Source organism: Cyprinodon variegatus, unplaced genomic scaffold, assembly GCF_000732505.1.
Source record: "Cyprinodon variegatus isolate N-32 unplaced genomic scaffold, C_variegatus-1.0 Scaffold109, whole genome shotgun sequence".
NCBI lineage: Eukaryota > Metazoa > Chordata > Actinopteri > Cyprinodontiformes > Cyprinodontidae > Cyprinodon > Cyprinodon variegatus.
In genome coordinates this window covers 717,538-742,140 of record NW_015150562.1, presented here as the reverse complement: position 1 = coordinate 742,140, position 24,603 = coordinate 717,538, and the positions used below count along the sequence as shown (strand labels likewise).

Here is a 24,603-nt window from a genome sequence, read left to right as displayed (position 1 = left end):
CAAAATAATTACCATTAGGACTCAATTTTGTTTTTAACCACTGACTATACCAGAAACATCCCAATAATTGCTGTGCAGCAATATTAAAGGAAACATCCCAATTTATTTTTATCAATACAGGACCCAGAACTGCATCAATAGTCAGTGTTCCCATCATCTGAATCAGACAAGCTGTTAAAGTGTTTAGTTTCTACCAAGAGTGTGACTTTGTTATGAAAGTTTTTTGGGACACTCTAAGGGTGGTGGCTGATGGACCTACAGTTACTTGACACAAATGCTTTCAATAGGGTTTATATTTTCCAAAAATGAGCTCAAACACATATTTATTGAATGCTTTCCTATTGTTGAGAAGACAAGAACAAAAATACACAGATGTTTATATTTAGTCTATAGTTAGACATTAATTTCTAATAAAAAAAAAAAGGGATTGATAACAGCTGATTCTGATGCCAACAGCAATATATCATGCCTCCCTCGTATGACACAATTTTAGTTTCATTCAATCATCCATCGGGAAAAATGTGGATTGATTGATGGATGCTTTCCCTTTCAGCTACATCAGTAATCATCCTCCTTCAAAAGCAGCAAAATCAAATTTAGAAAATTGTCCTAAATGTTATTGAGAGCCAAAGTCTATGTATTGAAATTATTGGTGGGGGGCATGTCCACACCAGTCCTTCAGAAAGTTACGCCTGCGGTTTCTACTTATACATTTTCATGGGGTCTAAAAAAACAACTTTATGAAAAAGAAATGCGTTTAAATTGCATTTCTTTTTCATGTGCTAATGTTTGTTTTAAATGTGCATTTTAATTCTTTTATATGTACTTTTTAATACGTCATATTTCTTTACATGTGCTCTGGATTCTCCCATTGGACACTAAATTAAAATCTGTAAAACAAACCTTCCTTGTCTAAATTATTAAGAGAGAAGATGAGGTAAATTAAGGAAAATATCAGGTTTATAGGGGTGTAGCGATAAATTCTGTGACCCATGCGCCTCTGTGATGGATTCTCCTCAACAACAGGGGCGGAGCTAGATGGGGGGCCAGGGGTGGCCATGGCCACCCTTAGCCAATCATAGGCCACCCCTACCTTTTATTTCCCTCTAATGTAGATGGTGGCAGCAGTAATACTCTCAAGTGGAATATTCAAAACATTTTAATTTTTTATTACTTGACAACAGAAACACTGCGTTTAATTATGCACGTCAATATACTATCATTAAAGGTGATAAGTACAGAATTCATGCTCTTTTCAGAACTAGATTTTATGGGGTAAAGAGAAAATGATGTGTCTCTGCAAGTCATCTATGAGTCTTCATTGAAATTATAGATAACTATTTTAATACAAACTTACTAAATAATATATGTAGATTTTAGTACTTGTAAATATCAATTTTATGAAGAATTATTACTGATAAAAGTAGGTAAGTAATGACAATGGAAACGGACTTTGGCCCAAACTTCAACCTTGAAGGATTATACCTTTTATCTAGAAAGCACGGATGTTTGAATATAGGCATCTATTTGTTAACAAAGGTTGTGGGAAAGTATAGTCTTTCTTTATGTATAAAATATGGATGTTTTGCTCGTTATTTTCCAGTTGGAACAGTTTAGATTGACTGTGAGGTTTTGGTGCCCATCTACTTTAGGCCACCCCTCAGTGTTCATTGGTTATTGCCTGGCCACCCTTATGAAAAATTTCTGGCTACGCCTCTGCTCATCAATTTACAATATCTACTAACCCTAACTTTACAGGATTCATATTTAAACCTAGAGTCACGAAAGCAATGCCTAAACCTAAAGAAGTCTATTCGTAAATAAATGTAAGCGCCAATGGCGTAACAATACAACAATAGGCAGGGGCGGAGCTAGTTGGGGGGCCAGGGGTGGCCACCCCTACCAATTTTTTCCCTCTAATACAGATGGAGGCAGCAGTAATACTTTTAGGTGGAATATTTAAAACATTTTGATTTTTCATATAGTAAGAATTACATGACAACAAAAAGCACTGTGGTTAATTATGCACATCAGTATACTAACATTAAAGATGATAAGTACGGAATTCATGCTCTTTTCGGAACTAGATTTTGTGTTTTATGGGGTAAAAAGAGAATTATGCATCTCTCCAAGTCATTTAGGAGTCTTCTGTGAAATCATTGATAAATAAATATTTTAATAAAAATTTATTAAGCAATCAATTTATGTAGATATTAGTGCTTGTAAATATCAATTTTATGCAGAATGGTTATTGATAAAAGTAGGTGGGTAATGACAATAGAAAAGATGTCTGCCCCAGAACTCAAACCTGAAAGAATTTTACCACCTATATATTTTAAATATATGCGTCAATTTGTTAGAAAAGGCTGTAGGAAAGTATAGTTTGTCTTCATTTAAAACATATGGATGTTGTGCTTGTTAATTTTCCTTTTGGAACAGGTTAATTGACCCTGAGGTTCCGGCGCCTATCCACTTTCGGCCACCCATCAGTGTACATTGGTTTTTGCCTGGCCACCCTTATAAAAACTTTCTGGCTACGCCTCTGACAATATGCCCATAAGCATACCGATATTTACGCCATTAGTAAGCGCCCACTTGGGCCACGGATTTTGTTGTAAACGAAAATACTCCAGACACTGAACCCCGCGCGTGCGCTGAGACAGTGGCCTGGATGCCTCGGGTGAGCGCGGGAGGACGGCTCAGTGCTCGCCGGGGCCACGTAGCGGAGCTGAGGACGCCGGTGCGAAGGTATCCCCGGTGTAATGCACACCAACAACATCCTCCCGCTTTTTTTTTTTTTTTTTTTTGCACACATTAAATACAAGCTGGCATTACCAGCTCCGTATGCATAGAGGAGGGAGGGCAAGCAGCTCTGCTGAATCTGTGCAGCTCTGATTGCACAAACGCAAGAAGAAGGTTGCTCTCTCCGTAGACGGAGGTAAGCGCAAAATGTCGCTGTTTTAGTGGATTTTCAGAACCTGCGAGGCTGACATCCAGGGGGGTGGCAGCTGCCAGGGGAAACGAGCGCAAGTGTCCGGAAGCCGGTGGTCGAAGCTACGGTAAAAGCTGTGAAGGCTGACTTTGACAGTGTCTGGTAGAGTGGGTTCGGCTCTGTTTGTTTTTTTTTTTTTTTTTGGTTTTGTTTGTTTGGTCAGCAGCTCACAACGAGAAAAAAACAGTCTAAAAACAAAGCCTAACAGCAGCTTTAGCTTATCATGGGCCCGATAGCTGCTATATATTATCTTCAAAATGCAACGCAGACCTAAAGTTGAATCTTTATACCTAAAACTTTAACGTCGGCGTTAGCTTTAAGCTAGCTAGCAACATTCTGGGCGGTTTGGGGTTAAAAAAAAGTGAAAGTGTGTGCTTTTGTTTTGGGTAATGCATGTAGGTAGAAGAAGATTAAACGCTGAATGCTGTCAGATTATATATTTCTGCAGATAAAGGAACGTTATCAGAACATCGTTAGCTAATGTAGCCAGGTTAGCCTGTCATGCACATTAAGGTTAGTAACTGCAGACTTTAGCTAGCGGGCTAAGTAGCATAAGTTGCCCAGGCCTGTTCAGGGTCTCTGCTATTAGCTGAACATTGTTGCCTTCTGGTTTTAACCCTTTCCTTGGCTTTCTTTCCAATTCTTTGTTCTAAAAGAAAAAAAAAAAAAAACACAATTATATCACTTAAGAATCACGTGCTTTTATTTGAGATATCTCAATATTTACCATAACTGGTTTCTGTAAGCTTTGCAAATGTCTCAATCCAAGCAGGAGGGAGATCCCTTAAGTCACATTGTAACTAATATGTTTTTTTTTCACACTTTACATAAAGTTAAAGCAAAAGATATGCAGCGGACAGCAACACAAGGGCATAGCTGTGTGAGCTGATTATGTGCTTGATGGCCACATACCTTCAGAGGCATGAAGCATCCCTGCAGCGCCGCTGCACAGTGAGCTAGTTAAGGTCTTATGAGTTTGGACAGAGTGAGGAATGTGAACCTTCACACAGTCCACAAGCTGGGAAAAGAGAGAGCTCATTAAAGCACATACAGTACCTGAGAAGGTGCATGGATTTCAGCAGCTTTGCATATTTAAGGTAATGCACAGCACCTTTTGGACTGCAGAGGTGTCATCTGTGTCAGACATCTGGCTAAGCACTTTTCAATACATGCACCATTTATGTTGTTCTACAGTTGCTTTGCAGTAACACTCCCATCCTGTGTCATACAAATCTTAAGCCACAGTAGCATCTATCCGGTGTATGACTGGCTTTGTGGCTTTGCCTATGCAAAAATGTTTGGTTCTCAGCATGTCTCTTAAGGAAAGCTTTTAATCGACGTTTAGAGATGAAACTTCAATTTCTCTGTGCTTTAGATGGGAAAAATTGAGTCTGATGTGTTTTTTTTTCTTCCAATAAATTCGTATTCAGATGTCCAAACTAAATATAAGTCAGAATGCTTGTTCATTTGTATAACCGTGATAACCTAATCACAGTTGATATTGAGAGCTCTATACGCTACATGATTCCCACATCAAAAGACTTAAATACTTCACAGTGAGTGAAACTCAGAAATGACTCATCATTACTGGGTGGAAGCCCTATTATGCAGGCTCTCAGCAGTTTACCTTCTGTTCGCACAATGAGTTTTATTTGATCATTTAGAGATATCCTTAGTTTAATGCAAAGAATGGGATATTGTTTTCTTGTTGAAGAATACACGGGCATGATAGAAACCAAACCATCTGACTGCACCTTAACTCAAGCATGTCAGGCTGCTGTTTCTCATGCAGTTTGTGTTTCCCTGTCATGTAGACATGGGATAATCTATTAGGCTTTGTGTCTAGGACGACCATGTGAGGTGAGTTGTTCTGTCAGTGCTGAGCTCCCCCCTCCCCACCTCCTCTGCGGTCTTAATGCTCTGAGAACTGCTGCCTGATTCTCAGAGGGGATCAGAATCGACATGAGCAGAAATGCAGGTGTGTCTTTAACATTCTTCCATATGATTAAGATAAGTAAAACTGGTTTGTTTAAGAATCTAGTTTTGAGTGATTTATCGCCGCTGCCATTGGATGTTTTGATTTTTTTTTTTTGGCCTTGTCTTTACTTTAGAATTATTTTTATATTTGAATTTAGAATAATGAGAGTAGTGTACAGCAATTAATCACAATTTTAGTCACATTTAACAGAGTAAGATGAATTAGGTTTCTCCCTCCAGCCTTTTAGGTGCTAATAATACGCTTCAAACTGTTTTGCCACTACAAAGAAGGGCAGAGACGGTTGCAGGAAGTGTATAGGAACTTTTCACCCAAAGGTTACAATCTAGACCTACAACAATGGACTCTGGACAAGCAAGCTTCCAAGGTCACAAAAATATTGGTTGAAATTATTCTCAATTTTTATTTATTTATTTATTTTTTGCCAAATTGTTAAGCCCTAGTTTTGTTATTTTAACTTCATTAAATTGCACATTCTTAAACAAATGCAACCTAGCGACTGATTCACTTAAAATAATGTTCTTCTTTATTGAATTGGATGAAAATATTCTCTTTAAGCTGAGAGTGGTTTTTATAACATGGCAGTTATAAATCTGGGACTCAAATCTCAGTCTACGTTTATTTAATATGAAGGTAAGAAGTTTCTGTGTCACTTTCTTTCTTTCAGTCATTGATTGATTGTGTTTATGGTAGAACTTCCTCCAGCTTAGTACTGAATAGACGGAGGTCAGTGTTATGGTGCAAAAAGGCAGAGTAGAAATGAACACGGCGTTTACATTTAGCTGACTTTCTTCAGATTTCTTCAGATTTTTGCTTTTTTCCAGAACTAAATATATTAAACCATAACCAGCTATTTCAGTATTAAAGAAAGTCCCTCATGTCTTGACTACCAGATGGTGGCCAAAATATTTCAATAAGCAACATGACTCGACCAGATAAGACATTCATGAACAAGCCGTTTTCAAGAACTGGTGAGTGCAGTGAACCATTGTGAGAAGAGCCACTATTCACCATTGGAGAAAAACAGAGCAGTGGTGAATCTTCTCAGGACTTTATTAACCTCACAGGAAAAGAAATGTTTTAACTCTATTTTTTAGAGGTTTCTTTGAAGGTTTGTTGTAGATATTGATAACTGTAGGTAAGAAGGATCTGCTGTTGCTGTCTGTTTCACAGCGGTTCTGGAGAAGCTTGAAGGTTGTCTTCATTTTCTGAAGAATTCTTCTTGTTTGTTTTCAAAGCTTTGAATGGACTGGCACCTCAGTACATCGCAGACCTTATTCAAATTTACCGTCACCTGCTCACTTTGAGGTCTGAGGCCCAGCTTCAGCCTGTGACTCCTAGGACACTTTGGAAAACCAGAGGGGTCTGAGCATTCTCCGTTGTCGGCCATAAACGGTGGAATGCTCAAACCCCTTGATATACACATAGCCCCCACCATGGAGTGTTTTAAATTGTGTTTTAAGACTCAGTATTGTTCTCTGGCTTTTAGCATTGTAAGTTGTGTGGTCTCCTGTGGCTTTGTATTTATTTTATTGTATTTATTGTATTAAACTATTTTATTTATATTTCTTTTATATTACCCTGTTGCGTGTGCAGCACTTTGGAAACATTTATTTGTTTAAATGTGGTATATAGATAAAATTGATTGGATATTCTTTTGTGATGCTACAACATGACTTTAAGCACAGTGTTAATGTCTGAAAAACCTTCAGTTGGGGTTAATTAAAGCTATTGTGCAATGGTCTAAAATGGAACAAAATGCAACGCAGTCATTCAAAGGATCATGCTAGTTAATACAGACTCTTGGTACTAGTTGTTACTGCTAAGGTAACAGCCTGTTATTAGATTTACATGGGCTTTGGTTTGTTTATTTGTTTGTTTCCATTCAAAAACAGTTTTGTAAGAATTTTTTTAAATGATGATATTGATTTAAGAAATCTATCCGATATCAATGACAAACAATATCGGTCCATCTAAAATCTCCAACATCAGCAGGCTGACAGAAACGCTCTGCTTCTGTTTAGTTTTGTAAACCATCGGTTAATCATACATGGGTCAGTTGTTCTCGTACCTATTGTTGTTGACTATAATTCTTTAATATTACTTCGTTCAAGCCTTTTCTAACATTCCATACTACAACGTGACTAATAAAATATTTATAATTAAATCATATCAGGTGAATATTCGTATCAATTTAGGGGTGCACCGATTGCAGGTTTCTGGCCGATCACCAATTTCAGATCTCTACAAAGCCTGAGATGCCTGTTCTGATTTTGATCGATACAGATTTTCTTTTTTAACTGACACCTTGAGTTGTAATAAGGTCACTGAAGACCGTCAATATTTCCATCTTATATTTATGAAAGATAATAATCATTACCTGTGAAACAATAAAACCTTCTGAAATAGCTGCTCCCAAATATAAAGTTCAGAACATTGACAGTGGGTGATTTTCAGTTTTCCGACCTTTGCATAGGTCGATGGGATTGCTGGATATTATTGGTTTCGCATCGAAGTATCAGCTGATCATAGATCTCAGAAAAGTTAGGAATCAATCGGCCGTCCAATTAATGGGCACACCTTTATTGTCAATCAGTACTAAAGGTTGTAATATTGGGATTGTATCAAGACTGGAAAAGTTGCATCGGAACATCCTTATTTTTTCTTTTTTTCTACTCAATTTATTTATTTTTTTTAGAAAGTAGTTCGAAATAAAATCTCAGGAACATCTTTCTGGAATAAGATCTGATTTTTAACATAAAAAAAATAATCCTGCTACCAGTGTTCTTACTAATCTACTACTAAAACATCGACAAAACTAGAAAAGCACGCGGAGAGTTCTGAGCTCCACCAAGCAGCAAATATGACCCCATATTGTGACTTACACCTATAGCTAAAGCTTGGACATGATCTGGAGCATTACTAAATTTAAATGAATTGTTCATTGGTATGAGGTGCACCTTTGGTAACAATTTCCTTAAAGTCTTTTCATAAGTTTATAAATAAGGCACAGCATGTGTCTGCAGCCTCTGGTGTTTGTTCTGCTCTCACCTGCATTCATTCTGCTTTCTTGTCGGATCAGCAGGTAGAGGCTTTGTGTGAGGCATGGCTCAGCTTTCCTGGGTTTTTGTCTATAGTATAATACTTCTGGACTTTTTTTAGTCCGATGCTGAAGTTGTAAATAGTCACTGCTGCCAACCTCTGGTTTAGGGGGGAACTGCTTGTTCCACCATTAATGTTAATCCTTAAAAAAAAGACTGCATCTGGATTATGATATGTGATCATCACCAAAATTTAATGGATTGTTACTTGGACCAAGTCACATTTTTTTGTAAAAATGTCATTAATATCCGTTCATAATTCTTTAAGTTATCCTTTACACAGACGGTCAAACACACATAACCTCCTTTGTAATAGTGGTTCAATGATTTTTAAGATACTGCTATACATTCACATTTGCATTTGCACTACAGTGCATTTATGTACACTTTACATTAACTACTTACACAGGGTAGTGCTGCTTGTTTTCTTTTTGTGCAGCCAGTTTCATGTCATTTCTTTTTTTCGTTTAAAGCCAGGGTGCATGTGCAAGATGTTTGTGAAAACAGAGGCAATGTTTGCTGTCTCCAAGAAAGGAAATGCAGTTCTTTTGGGGTGTGACTTTATGTAATGCTAAAGAAGGTTTTTCTAGCCAAAAAAACCCCCGCCAGGATGCATGCTCAGAATTATTGGTATAGGCTGTTTAAGGTCACCAATGTGTCAGAATGGAGTCACCTTGGCATTGTTGTGCACACTTCCTAGTTTATACCTATCATGCAAAATCAAGTTTTATATAAAGGCGTACGCATTTTAAGTAGTTTGTCTTTAGCTTGCATATAAACAAGATGATCACATTTTTGGTTACAACAACTGTAGCAGATAAGCTTCCCTGACAGCTCAACATACAATTTCCTGTGGTTGTATTTGCAGTAGAAGCTCCAAAGCTGTGGTTATACTATGCTTTCTAGCAGTCAATGGGAGCTGCGATTACACGTTGTGCTTACACCAAACGAAGAGTTTTTCCTTACTACTTTGTGTTTCAGGTGAGCAATTTGTTTTTGAGAGCCATTTAGAGTTTTGTGGATCGTCTCTTCAGTATTATTTGGACTTTGAATGCAAATTTAAGAAAATAATTAACTCTAAAGTCAGGACTTAGATTGAAAGTAAAGTACGGCATGCGTCTCATCATTTTTGCATGCTCTACTTCAGCTTGTTTTCGAGGTTTCTGCTTTGAAGCTTTTTTCAGAAGTATCCATCTTTAAAATGATACTGTAACATCTTTACTTTGAGAAAAGTTTCTACTTGGTTAACCATGCTTGCATGTCTTATAAAAACTTGAACTCTCTTTATGTTGAATTTGATAATGAGACGTTTAAGCTGTGGTCTAGCAAGGTACTCGCTCTGCACCGTCCTGAAATTGAATTTTACTCGCATTCATTCGTGAAACCTGTGGTTTCAGCTCCCACACTCGGCACTGAAACAAACGTTTGTGGGTAAATGTGACACTCGCTGTTTCAAACTCCACATGCCTGCAGTTTCAGGTCACAATCTCACTGTTTACTCAAAGCAAGCGGAAGAACGTCTTAGTTAATCTAATCTTTGTATGTTGTTTTCTTTTTCTGTTTTCTTTTTACAGTTAAATGGAGCTTCAAGCAAGACCTGGAGGTCCTTATAGGAGCTCCCTGATTCGTCTCCGGCTTATCTTACGTGGCTCTGCCTTTTGAAACTCTGGAACGGCAGATCTTAAAGAACTGACCTTTATGAGATTTTTTTTTTTTCTCACTTCTACTGGGGTACAGTTTAAATGTCTTACCCATTGTCTGTCCTTATCAGGACAGAATGGACACGTTCTTTGAATCAGGTTGACCACCTCTCACCTCGTCCCCTCCTTCCTGTCTTTTCAGCAGAAGGAGGGTGGGGGATTAGTCCCCTGCCGCTCCTTGCAGGTTAGACTAGTGTTCTTTTGCAACGTAGTTGTTTCTTTTTAGATTTTTTGTCCTGACAGCTTCAATCCCTCCATAGTTCCTATATGAAATCCTGCCAGAGCCTAAAGGAGGAGGTTTCCATCCCAAGCCTTGTCGGGATGTCACAGGAGGAGGCACGTAGAGTGCCCGTGTCTCAGTCCTATTTTCACTCTTCTAACCCGGACTTGGATTTGACGGGAAAGGTTCACAGGAGGGAGGTGGGTGGAAAACCTTATTCTGTGTTGGTCGACAACAAAATGTCAGCCAAGACGTCTGTGGCTGATCCGAACGTGGGTCAGATGACTCCACAGCAGCATCAGCAGTACTTCAGAGAGGGAGCGCAGGAGGTGGGCTCACAGGAGTCTGAAACAGGTGACCAGGGATCCTCTGATGACACCGAGGTGGATGAAGATGAGGAGGAGGAGGGGGAAGAGGGTTACAAACGTGAGCAGATCATTGTAGAGGTCAATCTGAACAACCAGACTCTTCATGTGTCCAAGGGGGACAACAAAACTGGAACTGCGGCGGACGACTCGGACAGAGGAGGCAGCGATGATGATGATGAAGAGGAGGACGAAGAGGAGGAGGATGAAGACGAGGATAGCCATGATGAGGAAGAAGAGGAAGATGAAGAGGAACAAGTGATCGAGAATCAAAGAACGAGGTCAGGAAGAACAAGGCAGAGTACTACGGCTGGCAGGCAGCCAAAGAGGAAAAGCCTCAGAACGGCTCTGAGCGCCGCCACAGCCGGAATGACCACCAGAGGGCGTAGGAAACGCATGGAGCCGCCAAAGAGCAATCGCCGGTCAGTCAGGTCTGCTCCCTCCTCAGCAGGTACGGAAACGACCAAAGGAAAGGCAGAGATGGAAGACGAGAAAGAGATGCTGGCATGCGAGAAGTGCCCCAGGGTTTTCAACACGCGCTGGTACCTGGAGAAGCACATGAACGTCACACACAGGCGGATGCAGATCTGCGACAAGTGTGGCAAGAAGTTTGTCCTGGAGAGCGAACTGGCATTGCATCAGCAGACGGATTGTGAGAAGAACATCCAGGTAATGCCTTCATTTGTTCATTTTTAACTGATATAAAACTGAAATGTTGGAAATCACTACATAACAATTAATTATCTGCAGCTGTATGAAGTCTTTATCTGGGATCAGTGAAAGTTTAGTTAGACTTTATATTATATACTGTTATTCTTTGTGCAACGTTTCCCCTTGTACCTAATATTCTGGCAGACTCAAGAAGGAACGTATGGAACAGACCCCAAACTTACACGTAGAACTAGAAAAGACAGCCGTTTCACACAATATGTTTATATTTCCTTGCAAAACCTAAGAGTTCTCTAGATGTTTATATTTGTGAACCCTCTCTAATAGGAACTGTTACTCGCCATGTCTTACCACACAGTGGTGCGGGAAAATCGGGCTGTGGGGACGCTCTGCGGAGATGTATCAATGTTAAAATTATGTAATTTGGAAACTTGGACCCCCCCCAAAGGCTTAGACTGTCCAAATAATCAACATCGGCCTTGAAATTCCTTTATCAGTCAATCTCAAATTCAGTTTTTCAAGATTATTTTTCCATAATAACAAAAGTGATTTTAAAAATAGATATTTATTATAACTTCAGGGATGATGTGGAAGACTTTTACTTTACAGTGGTCCAGCAAAAAGTCACTGACACCCTCCACACAGAGGTTAGTAGACCAAAGGTTGTTTTTAACAACAAAGTGCTGTATCCAAGAAAAATAATGGAAAGTTAATTAGAGGAAGGAGTGTGGTAGCAAAACATGTGCAAGTAACAGCGGTAACTGCAACCTCAAAAAGGTTGTGAAGCAACTCATGTAGGGTTTTCAGTTTAAATGCGTGGACTACTGTTAAAATCGAGCCTCAACACCTAGATAGATCAAAGCCATAGATAACAACTTAAGTGTTAAAACCCTTACTGAAACGGGGATCATATAAAAAATCTCAACTAGGCATTGGAGGTAAGACCTGAGTAGAAGCTTTAAATGCTTTACTACAGCAATATCAGTACATGCATATCGCCAAGGATTGCTTGGCTTTCAAATTTTTCTATGATGCTAGAAGTCAATTGTCATGTGCTGATACTATGCATGTTGACGACAAATTTGGCCATTTGGATGGACTATTTCTGCCCCCAATGCTCACAGCTGATGCTCATTTTAAATAGCAATGATATTGAAGTTGAAGAATGAAAGTAGTGGGAGACTGTCATGTGGTTTCAAATCATGACAATGCCTTTTCCTGATATCGTACAACCCTAGACTGTATCCTCTCCTCTGCTGAAAGTACATTTTGCATTTAATTTGGATACCATAATCCCATAGTCTGCAGGAAGAGTGGAGAAGCAAAGAGTTCAAGTTTAACTCACAAGGACACTCGAACTGAGCCATGAGCTCCGGGGCAGGGTCAGGAAGCCAGCGGGGGACGGAGCGACCAAACCCGCCCCGGAGCTCACGGCTCAGTTCGAGTGCTCGGTCCGATCCAGCCAGCGACACCCCACCCCACCAACCCCCGGGGCTTTGTTTGAATTTGCCTGTTTTATGGTGGAGGTTTAGAATTGTGAGATTTGCTGAGAAATGAGGTGTCGATGGGGTTTGAACTTCTCTGTACGTCCATTTCACCCACTCGACTATAGTTATACATCTATGACAATTTAAACTCGGTTTTGCATTTCTTTAACATGCTTGTCTGACTTTATTTCTAATCTCCTGTGACAACGGTCTCCCTCACTTCCTCTGGTTCATGTAGAGTGTGGAACACACCATGTCAAACTGCACAGTAGATACCTGTAGCCGTATAAAGAGGAACACTAACTGCTTACAAGATTTTAGGTACCTGTAATGCTAATTAGTGAGCACTCCTTAATTTGAAATATTCCTTTAGTCACATTATTTTCATTTTTTTCTAGTGGTACTACAAATTTTATCACGGCCTGTTTCATGAGCCATGTCAACTTTTTTTTGTTGATTTTCATAGAATTTTCATTTACTATTGATTTAGCCATAATTAAGTTATTTCTGTGACCATTGTGGGTTTTCTTTCATTAAACGATGGTTACCAGCATGTATTATCACACATGAACCGTTCCGTTGTATTAGGGGACTACTTAAATTATTTAAAATTTACTTTGCCTTTTTATGTTTTTTCCAAGGAAGATTAACAGATGTCTTATTTATACAGTGGCAAGTCATTTCTTTCTCTTCATGGTCTGCTATGTGTGCCCTGTAGCACTGCAAAGTTGCACATGCACAAACATGTTCACTATGTGCATCTGCAGGATATCATGGTATTGAAGGACTAAATGCGTTATGGTTTCAAAACCAGCCATTTTTTCTTCCTATCTTAAGGATACTTAAGGCTACCAGTATGCTACTCTAGAACCACTGGTGGGTCTTTTTTTTTTTTTTATACCTCAGTGACTTTATCCTTGCATAATTCTCTCACATTGACGATGTTATCATATGGACTGCATTATCTATGGCTTTTTTTACTCCATATTATTCTAAATCTAAGTCAATTTGTTTAATGTTTTTGCATTGCCAAATCTATGAAAAACATGAGAGGATTTAAACATGACATTATCTGTTCCTACTTTTATTCACCTGAATATTCATTACAATGAATCAGCAGTTTTAGTATTTATGCAAATCTCTGCTGTTTTCCTGTTGAGTTAAGGTTCCTCTGACATGGTTAAAGTTTCTGTAAAAGCTCCCTGGTTTAGTTGGCATTAGGTGGTTTCCACAAATCCTCAGTTTTTCAGTTTTTTCATCGTACAACAATCTGCCAAACCGATTCTTTTAGTGGGAGCTTCAGGTGTTCCTTTTTTTTTTTTTTTAATGAGTCATGATGTTTGTATATAACATTACCAGTATAAAATTTGCCAAATCTGAATTCAATATTTCAAAGTATGCCTGAAATGGCTCTAGTTTTTCCAAACTGAATTGCTTCCATATGAATTTCGACTACTTGGATATGTTTATGGATAAAATGGTAGATTTATTATGGTAAACTAATATTACACTCCAAAATTATATGTTAAGTGCAGTAAATATTAAGAAAACCTAGCTGCATTTAATGCTACCTGTGCTTCTAGATTTGAACACGGCTTATGTAAGCCTGTATCAGTCTCTGCTGTCATGTTGTGTTTTTGGTTTCCTGATAACAAAAGATGTGCTTCAGCCTTTAAATTCCTCAGGGACGCCCAGCTGTTCTGATCGCTTGAATTGGCCCGATTTCTCTGACTTTGATTTGCATCTTCAAGTTATTTTGGAGCCCAGGGTGTCTGAACAGCTGCTTTAATTTGTACTAACAATGCCCCAGTGTGAGGGTCTAAGGCTTTTTTCATAAGTAAAGCAGGAAACTTGCAAACATTTAAGATTTTGCTAAATCTGGCCTCGGTACACAAACATGGATAAATCTGTGGCCTTAAATCTAAACTTCTTCCAGCTTCTTAGCCTCTGATTATCATAATAAAAAAAAATCAACACACGTTTTGATAAAAAGCATTTTTATGGTGGTCTATTTCGTGTTTTTTCAAAATGAAGTTTTGCATAAACATATTTCTGCATTTCAGAGGTGGATATTTAGAGCTATAGCAGCTATAGCTGCCTGAGAGAAAATCAATATGTTCACAACTGTTTCTTCTTTACCTCACCAGGTTTTTTTTTTTTTTTTAAGAAAAGCTCACCTTTATGAGGAAAATACCCCTTTTCACGCCACTGTAACAACAAGACTTTCAAGAGTTTCTCAGACTAATTTAGGAAGTCTGTAATCCTGAATATATGCATCTATATCTAAAGACAGACAGACAGGCATGGAGATTTCTTTAATTTATTCACTATTTTGAGCTAATTTTGATATTGTTTTTAATATCTGCATAGTATAGAATAGAATTTTATTGATCTCACAATGGAGAATTTCACTTTTGACATTGGCTCTGAATAAACAGAAGGTACACAAAGGAGTAAAAGCTGCATGTAGTATGCACAATGCATCCTGATCTATACAGTGGATGGTTAAAAATTGGCTGATGAACATGCTTATCTTAACATACTATTTAAATACATGCTCTTGCTGTTTACTCTCCATTGTTAATGTCTAGTTTGATTTAATAACTTATTATTCTTTGTATTTAAATGGAGACTTGTGTAACATCTGTTGTCAGTGTGTTTATTTTTATGTAAATTCAGGAAGTGAAAATGATGTTGCTTTTAAAACATCGGCCCCAAAAAATCTGGATCATATAATTGGGGGGTTGATGTGACTGATGTCAAAATAATCGGTATTAAAAACTGAATCAGATTATCTCTACATCTAAGCCACGCCATCAGTAGGTTAGGGATTTTTATGAGATTTTTCATTTAATCTGAGGTTCAGGATTGTTTCTGTAGAAAGCCTTGCAGTCTGAAAGTTGGCGGCCATTGAAGAAGCAGATCTATATTTGATAATGGATAGTTTATTAAGAGGCTTATATACTCATGGTAAACATGAATGTCATATTATTGTTTAGCTTTTATTCAATTAATGAATCTTTGTTTTTAGTTGCATTAGTTATAAAATATCTTTTATCAAATGTAAACAAGCAAAATTTGGTGAAGAGGTTTTTATTGGTGGAAATGACCTTGTCTCCAATGCCCACATACACCCCCACTCATAGTGCATCAGTGTACAAGCCTCTGACAGATGTTGTTTTTCATTTAGTGAAGTTTAGTTTAAATGGATAGAGTTTTTGGGATGGACTCGTCTTTAAGGTATTACTTAAATTTGGGGCTTTGAGAAGTTTTTTTCTTCCTATCATCTCAGTAGTAGGCTGCTCTACATGTTCTTTAAAAAAATTTTTTTTTTTTTTCCTCTACCCACTGTCTTCTTGAAACATCCCCTGAAGTCCAAACTTCTAGCTGTTGCACTAAGGTAGAGTTAATGAATTTGGACATCATTCTCCATTATTTCATCCTCCTCTTTCAACATTGAAACATTCCCACATCAAGACACTGCCAACACCTTGCTTTGTGCTTGTTTTGGCAGTTTGTTAAACCCCAGCAGTGAAATTAATGAGATCTATTGACCAGATCTACAATATGACCAGGAGCCATTTTTCTAGCAGCTGTAATTTTCAGTCAAGTTTGTAGGCGTTTATTTTCTGGGCAGGAGATTCTTTCTTGGATGTTAGTTTTATGTTAAAGTAAAACTAGCTTCACTGTGGATCCTGGCTCTGGTCACTTTATTGTTTCCAGTCCACTACTCGCATGAACATTTGCAGTTTTATCTAACCACTAACCCTTTAAATGTTAAATATTAAAGTTCATCCATAAACTTTAATTTGATATACAATTACCACTTTGGGTGGAAAGTATTAATGTTTGTTGAAATGATTTACATCAGTAAAATAAAATCTACTTTTTTCTCCTCTTTAATTGAATCAGAAGTCTAATTTTCTTCCCCAGCAGAGGGAGCCGATACACTATCCAAAACCTGCAGCTGCTGATAAAAAAAAATAGTTAAATAGTTTAAGGTTTAATATTTATTTCTGCCATTTTTTTTTTTTTTTTTCCACAGTGTGTCTCCTGTAACAAGTCTTTTAAGAAGCTGTGGTCACTTCATGAGCACATTAAGATTGTTCATGGCTACGCCGAGAAGAAATTCTCATGTGAAATTTGTGAGAAGAAGTTTTATACAATGGCTCATGTCCGGAAGCACATGGTTGGTAAGTTGGGTTATTTTATTTTTTTTCTGTCAAACCAAGTTTTGGTAAAATTGGTCATTTTTTTTTCATTTTAAACTTTTCAGATGTACGAGTTCAGATCTGATAGCTTCTAAATATTGTTATATGAATCTTTAATGCAGTTCAACAGCCAATAGATGCACATTAAGTTATATTTTCTCCTAATTTCCAGCTCACACTAAAGACATGCCTTTCACCTGTGAGACTTGTGGGAAGTCATTTAAACGAAGCATGTCATTAAAGGTTCACTCGCTCCAGCACTCCGGAGAGAAACCCTTCCGCTGTGAGGTAAGAGGCTCCCATTAAAGGAACTTTATCACATTATTTGACACTTATAAAACTCAAGCATCAGAAAATCACTCTGGTGCATGTTTTAATGACAAAATCTGGCATTTCGCTGCCTTTAAAGATTTGTTTTTGTTCAGTTTGTTAGTGAATATAGCCTTTCTGTGTGTATTTGCCATAACATCATGTGACTGAGATGTTTCCATAAATAAAGAACAAACATCCTAAGGAAATGCATTCATTCTGCAATAAGATAAGTAAATAGAATGCCATAAAGATGTCAGTCCAGCAGGTTATTGTGCTCGCTGTTGCATCAACTACACTTAACAGGTTATTAAATGTTTGCATTTAATAAAAAAATAGATAAGAGTTTGATGGTAAAAAGAATCCACTTAAGGTTCAAATGCAACAATAGACATAACTGTTATAAATAGCTTGGAGCGATAATTAGATATTTAATATATAAACCAAGTTCTCAGTGATGGTGTCTGAAAATATAAAGCAAAGAAATTCAGATGGTAAATTCTTTATTTACTTATGAATTTGTCTTTGATAGTCATAAAGATCTGGATATGCCCTGCTTCATATCATCAAGCCTTTTTTCAGTGTACCCGAAACAAGAGAAGAAGAAAACTTAAGTGCTGCTGTCCCATGAGGAGCCGCATGTGACGCTCATCAACCCTTAGTCCCCCCCATTTTTTTTTTTTTTTGACAGAGATGTTTTTGTGTGAAAATAAAAGATGAATCTGAGTCATATTCTGCTGGGATTTTCGGTAATATTCTTCATGATGAAAGTCAGTTCTTGCTATCTAACATATAATTTGCATCTCAAAAGAATTTCCACTCATGCGTTGGTGGTTCATTTATCACTTGTTCTGCTTTTCAGAGACATTCCAACAGATGGCGTCACCAAATCACTGCTGCTTTAACTGTCCAACTGCAAAGACATCTATACCTTTATTCTTTGCTGCACCTTTTTCCCCCTATTGCCTTAGCTAACAAAAAAATAATAAATGCAAAATATTTTCCTTGTTTCACAATATGTTAGCTGTAAAGGTTAAATAAATTAAAAAAATTTATCTGGCAGAAGAAGCAGAACTTCGAAAGAAAACTTTCTCTTGCCACATCTAAATGTTTCAGATCATCAGAAAAAATCTTACATAAGACAAAGATAACCTGAGTAAATAAAGAATCTAGCTTTAGATTACACTGTCATTTATTAACAAAAAATGCTATTTTAGACCACCCCACCCCCCCTCTGTTAAATCACGCTTTAACTCAGATTAACCACAATTTTTGGGAAGTTTCCACTTTAACGAGACATACCCATGCCTGATTTATGCCAAGCAGAAATGGCATCACACCCTGATGGGAAATGAGTCCATGATACCTTTCACTGTATTTCAAACCATTTCAAAGGCTTTGGGGTTTAAAGGGAACCACAATTAGATCATTTATCTACAAACATAAAAAGCATAAAGCAGTGGTGATGCTATCCAGGAGTTGCCTGAACTTATTCTGATAACACATTAAAGACTCATCCTGAAGGTTACTAAAATTAGGTTCAAAGGCCTGCAGGTCTTATGTGCACTAATTGATTTCAGCATTTAAGATTAAGATAAATGTTGGGTAAATGCCGCATCCTTTGCACTGTTGCAATGCAAAAACTGCTGCTGAATGAAACCTGGAGATTGGCCTGTCTCTTATTAGCCAAAAATGTATGATCCCTTCATGTAAAACAAACCCAGAACCTTCAGTCACACAGGGTAGCAGTAGTTTCATGGTGTGGGGCTGGGATACTGACCCAAGGTTTACTTTCTTTAATGGATGTAATGATGAACGAAGCAACTGTTAATTTATACTCCAGACTTGGCTGAGATTCAGAATTATACTATATTGTTCCCGTAGGAGAAATGTGGTTATGAATCCAAAGCCTACCAGCAAGTCCTACTCCTCCACATCACTCTGTGCATAATGGCTCTCTCTCTGTTTGATTGAAATAAACTGCAAAGACCATCATTATAAAAACTATTAGCGACCCACTGCTATTCCTTTAATAGATTGATATTATCCATGTTTCTATGTCAAGTGTTTTTGAAATGTTTTTTTTTTCCTCCTAAAGATGCAGAAGTAGGATGACGTGACCTTAAAGGCAGCTCTTATAATCCATATCCAGAGGGAGCCATTGATTTCTTCCTGTTGTGATGCTTTCATTTAGTTTTTTGCTCACAGCAGCAATGCAGAGTTAATAGGTTAGAATCCATAGTAGACAATAAGTCACGTCTTTTTAGCATTACTTCACATAAACATTTTTTCATAAATGTTTTTGTTATCTTTAGCGGGATGCAGGGCTGCATCAAATAGACATTATTTTAAACAACATGAACTTTCAAACAGTATGATATAAAGTACAGCAGTTTGAAACTTTGGGAATAAACTCTTCTGGTTAATAAATGAATCTTTCAATTCCTTTTAAGCACACTAAGCATAACATATGTTTGCACTCCTGCAGTTTATTATTGACAACTAATATAATTTGATCTTTTCTTTCCAAACATTAAACATTCACCAGACTGTTGTCAGAGTTGAACTCGAATCATGTGAAACATTATAAACTCGAATACTCATTGCTTAGCAGCTAAAACTCTACACTCTCAACATGGCTTTGGAAAGCATTTGGTCATTTTTTTTATCTCTGTATCCCCAAAGTTATCCATGCTTCCTTCCTTCTTCCCCATCCCGGCCTTTTAAAGTGTTCGCTACCACAATAAGAACATTTCCATGGGTGGAGCTTTTCTAATTAGATGGTAGAAGCTACCGCAGACACTAAGGTCTGATTACATGCCTATTAGGTTATATAACATGTAGGCCTTTCCCCTCAGTGGCCTTACATTCTTACAAATCTTTTTTCTTTTTTTTTCTGCCCACAGACATTTATTTAGTCAGGTGGAGGCACCGGGGCTATAGATAGATCACTAACCTTTAGAAAGAGGCGAACAAAGAAACCCTGACTGCAAATATGCTGTATGGTGGCTGACCCTGAACATAAGTGGCTTTTTTTTTCTTTCTGCATTTAGGTTTTCATTGATTTTTATTCTCACCCGAGTTAAATATTGGATGATGGAAAGTCTCTCCTCAGGCCATCGGAGGGGGCCAATCAGAGGTGACCTTGTTCCTCTGAAGGGGGACGGTCTCTTCTTACATAAGTTCATTCTGAAAACTTCACATGCCAAAATAAACAGAAATCGACTGCACATTACACAGAAATTCAAAAAGGAAAAGAAAAAAAAAGTACTGCTGAAATGTACAAAGAAAGGTGACGCTTTAGTTTTTTTTTTTTTGAGAATCTTTCCATCTTCTTTGTATCTGATGGGAGAGTTTCCTCCTTGTGTTGCAGCACTGCGATGAACGGTTCCAGTACAAGTACCAGCTGCGCTCTCATATGAGCATTCACATCGGACACAAGCAGTTCATGTGCCAGTGGTGCGGCAAAGACTTCAACATGAAACAGTACTTTGACGAGCACATGAAAACACACACAGGTGAGAGCCCATGCGTCCTCTATGCAGGATTTAATACACACCTTAGATATTAGATTATTTATCTTTTTAACATCAGGGAAATTCATATCCAATTTGAGTGCAGATTTATTTGTTTTTATATATATTTATTAGTCTATCAGGCAAACTAGGGATAATTTCTACGTTAAAAAAAGGTTTTCAACAAGTCTTAAAAACCTGAATTTGGTGGATATAAGAAAAACTAGTGGATTTCAGTTAAACAGCCAATACGTCTGATTTAATAACAGATGGAGAGATCATTGAAAGCTTTTTAGCTGTAACTAAAATCAAACTGAGGAATAATAATGATTGTTTTATGTTTACATTATAATGCAGGGAGATTTCTTTCAAATCTTTCCAAGCTCCTGTTTTCCTTCCTCCCAGCCTTGCAGGCACCACAAACTCTCTATAAAAAGGCGCATAATGGGGTGTTGCCTCTTTGCTTTGCTCAGGCAATGAGAGGGATGTTTTACATCTAAGTAAAGCCTTGAATATATTGTGGCTTGTAATGAATACCCGGACACATGAAGCTTTTCATTCCTCTTGGGGTTTTTTTTGGTCCATGTTTCACCAATTTTCTTTTTAAAAAAAAAACCCAAGCCTTGATGCCTGCACATCATCTGCTGTTTTTTCTCCCTGAGCCGTGGGTGGACACGCTACACTCTGTTGGCCCTCAAGGTTATATTTGTGATGTATAATTATGCTGCCCTCCCGCATCCCTGCTGCTACTGACCAATTTAGCCTCATCCAGGAGGAGCCACACCCAGTCCCACTCTGTAATATACCAAACTTTGCTTCAGCATGTAAATTCCCATGTTTAAATGTAACAGGTACAGAAGGCGAGCGCATCAGCTGTCACCTTTTGATATTCAGTTGGCGTGGAGAAGATTCACACATAATGTGCCAGAATAAGGCATTTTAGAGAGCCCTTCAGCAGGCTGTTAATAGATGGCTGTGTGGGTGGTAACAGGCACATTTAGTGGCTCCATGGAGGGAGGTTAATGAGAGCGGCATTCTAACGGGGCTGCTGTTGTTCACTTTCACATCTCTGATCCACATAGTGTGAATTGTAATAGCTTCCCGGGGAGTGGGTGGGTTGACAGAGACCCTCGATTCAAGATGGAAGCTTATTTGCATTCTCAGAGTCGAAATTGAAAATGAATCTTTGTGTGCAAAGCCTTAATTGTTCAACCAGTACTTTTGACAGCAATTGATTTGACTGACGCACCAGTCTTTTTGTCTTTTCCATTTTCATATGAATCCATTCAGGGGAGAAGCCTTTCATCTGTGAGATCTGCGGGAAGAGCTTCACCAGCCGGCCCAACATGAAGCGTCACCGCCGCACCCACACAGGCGAGAAGCCATATCCCTGCGAGGTGTGCGGCCAGCGCTTCCGCTTCTCCAACATGCTGAAAGCTCATAAGGAGAAGTGCTTCCGGGTCACCAGCCCTGTGGTTCTACAGAGTGGTGGAGCCACAGTTCCGGTCCGTCTGTTTGCAAATGCCTTCTCCTCTCCTGCCTCGTCCTCTTCTTCCCCCACCACCGTCCCCGGTCCCTCAGCTGCAACCCCGGCTACCACCTCGGCTTCTCTTGGCCTCAGCTCGACTGGAGGCCCCGTTCCGCAGCAAAGTCACATTGGTCACACATTTTCCCACGTTCAGCTCCACTCAGCTCCCTCCCATCATCATTCCCATCTCTCCAACACACCCCAACAGGCTCCTCCTCACAGCCATCACCACCTGGTGGTTCCCCCCGTCGCTCACCTCCCCCCTCCTCCAGCTCTTTTTAAGAGTGAGCCCCTTAACCACTGTGGGCATGAAGACAGTAGCTACCTGCACCACATGGCCCCCCTGGATAAGGCCCCTGGAGCGCCACAGCATCACTGAACTGTGCACCGCTGTCTGCAGGCAGCACCAAACCGCGCCTTGCTTGTTGTCTTCTTAAAGCTCCGTTTCTCAGATGGAGAAACCTGAAGCTACGCCTGCAGAGAGGGCTTAGCATGAGCAGCACACTGGGATTCAGCAGTAGTGATCCAGTTTGTTCTACGCTGGAGGCTTTCAGCCGTCCCGCAGAGATGTTGCAGACAGCAGTAGGTATTCAAGTAGAAGCATACATCTTCATCAGACAATGGAGGTTTCCTGTTTTGCTTGTCAAGCAAACATTAGAGATTCAAACTTTTCTGACCCCCATGCACACTAAGTGAGACATCACTTTAAAAAACTGATCACCTAAACGGTGTTACAATCTGCAGAAATTCAATTTTCTCCTTCAGAAAATGATTCTGTGTGATTTATGGGTAGAAACTTGTTCTCATCAAAAAGCTGCTGATGGAACTTAAAATCCATATTTCTTGGCCTCAATGGACCCTCAAAGATCTGTTTCCACGAACTTTCCGCTTTTTTTTTTTTTGACCTGAGGTCATACATTAGTCAGGACATGAGCTTTGTGTGCAGCTCATCCACATAGCAATATTCTACTTATTCTCCAAGCTGTAGAGCAGAAACCTCGTGGGCAAACAAATGTTTAATGAATGTTGAAGCTGGCTCTACCTGAGCCTCATTTTATGTACAAAAGCCAGTGTTAAAGGGATAGTTTGCGTTTTTAATAGTGAGGTTCTGTTATAGTGGACCGATGTCATATTGCCGTGAGTTTTTGTTCTCCTTTTTACTTGATTTTAGCCATTTAAAGCAACTTTTAAATGGCTAAACACTGTTTAGATATTGATAAAGCTGGTAAAAACATCACTTAGTGCAATAACTCTGTAGCCTGGGTGCCATTCCGAACTTAGTCCCGCCCACAAAGTTTGAGGTCGGGAAGTTCGGTCTGGCTCTGCTCCATAGTAGCGCGAGTATTATCGCCCACTGTCAGGCGATCCAATCAAATTGTCAGGGCGGGCTTTATACGATGATGGACAGATGACCAACAGTAACGCAATCAACCAAGTGACCAAAGCGCGCTTGGGTGACAACAATAATGGCTGCCGCTGGAGAGTTTAGGTGAGTAGATTCTGCTATTAGGTCTGTTCTAGAAGATATCGACAGCAAATTAATTTTAAAAGAGGAACAGAGAAACGCGATCAAGTCTCATCTTCTTATTATAGGCGTGCAACTGCACGCTTTGATTTTTGTGGACAACAACTATGCGTGGCTTAACATACGTCACGCACTCCGTTGCTCTTATTGGTTGTAGGTCTATCCAATTGAGTGCAGAGGCATTTTTTTTCCTGGTTCGTTCGAAACACGCCCCATAATCACAGCTCTATGGAGCAGTATCAGACTCATATTCTGACTAGAATTGAGTCGGACTACGTCAGGCTAATAACTCTGAGGATAAAGTGGCAGTCTTTTGTGAGGTAAAAAGATACACGGACGATTAGATTGATCTAAAAATGATATTTTCCAAATAAAATTATACCGAAATCCCCATTTTAGTACATAACCAATTTGACGCTTCTGTCTCCAATGTCCACATAACAAACTGGGTCCAATTTCACTTGCAAATACAGATTTGTGTTTGATATAAAAGTGTTTTTAGTTCTGTTTTAACTCCCTAAATCTAGATAGAAAAATGCCTTTATGTAACAGTCAACTTTCCACCAAACCGCTACAAGCTCACAGTAATATGAAATCCGTCTGCTATAGCTAACTATTAGTGACAGAACTTCAGTTGAGAACATTTTAACTTTCCCTGTAGGACTGTCTGTTGGAGGGCAAACAGCAGTAGAGCAAAATGCAGTGCCATAGGTTACAGTGTGATGGAAGAGCAGTTCTTGTTATTTTTAACTTTGTAAAATTCAGTTAAATCTGGACAGTCTCAGATTCATGTCATAGTAAAATGGTGCTTTCCATTCCATTACTTAAAAAAACTCCTTGCTTTTACATTTAATTTTTCATAACCTGAAGTTGTGTGTTTGATACAAACTGTTCTTTAGTATGGCGCTCCTGCAGAAAGATTAATGTTTGTCTTGATATTTCATGATCGAGGCGACTTTATTTAAGCAGGATGTTCCCCAGGCGC

General features: G+C 38.7%; 1 protein-coding gene across 5 annotated transcripts; it reads left to right on the top strand.

The window, feature by feature from the left end:
• The first annotated feature begins 2,613 nt into the window (after nt 1-2,613).
• znf652 (zinc finger protein 652) lies at nt 2,614-22,799 on the top strand. 5 transcript variants are annotated; one of them, XM_015374857.1, is made up of 7 exons: nt 2,755-2,938; nt 9,664-9,973; nt 10,050-11,043; nt 16,576-16,723; nt 16,914-17,029; nt 20,424-20,568; nt 21,856-22,472. In XM_015374857.1, exons 3-7 carry the CDS (start codon nt 10,057-10,059, stop codon nt 22,470-22,472), a joined length of 2,013 nt encoding a protein of 670 aa, XP_015230343.1. In that variant the 5' UTR covers nt 2,755-2,938; nt 9,664-9,973; nt 10,050-10,056. The 5 variants fall into 5 exon arrangements, with proteins under 5 accessions (XP_015230339.1, XP_015230343.1, XP_015230342.1 ...); XM_015374856.1 differs by adding an exon at nt 8,958-9,070 and having other exon boundaries at nt 9,664-11,043; XM_015374853.1 differs by lacking the exon at nt 2,755-2,938 and adding an exon at nt 2,614-2,748 and having other exon boundaries at nt 9,664-11,043.
• The last annotated feature ends 1,804 nt before the right edge of the window (nt 22,800-24,603 follow it).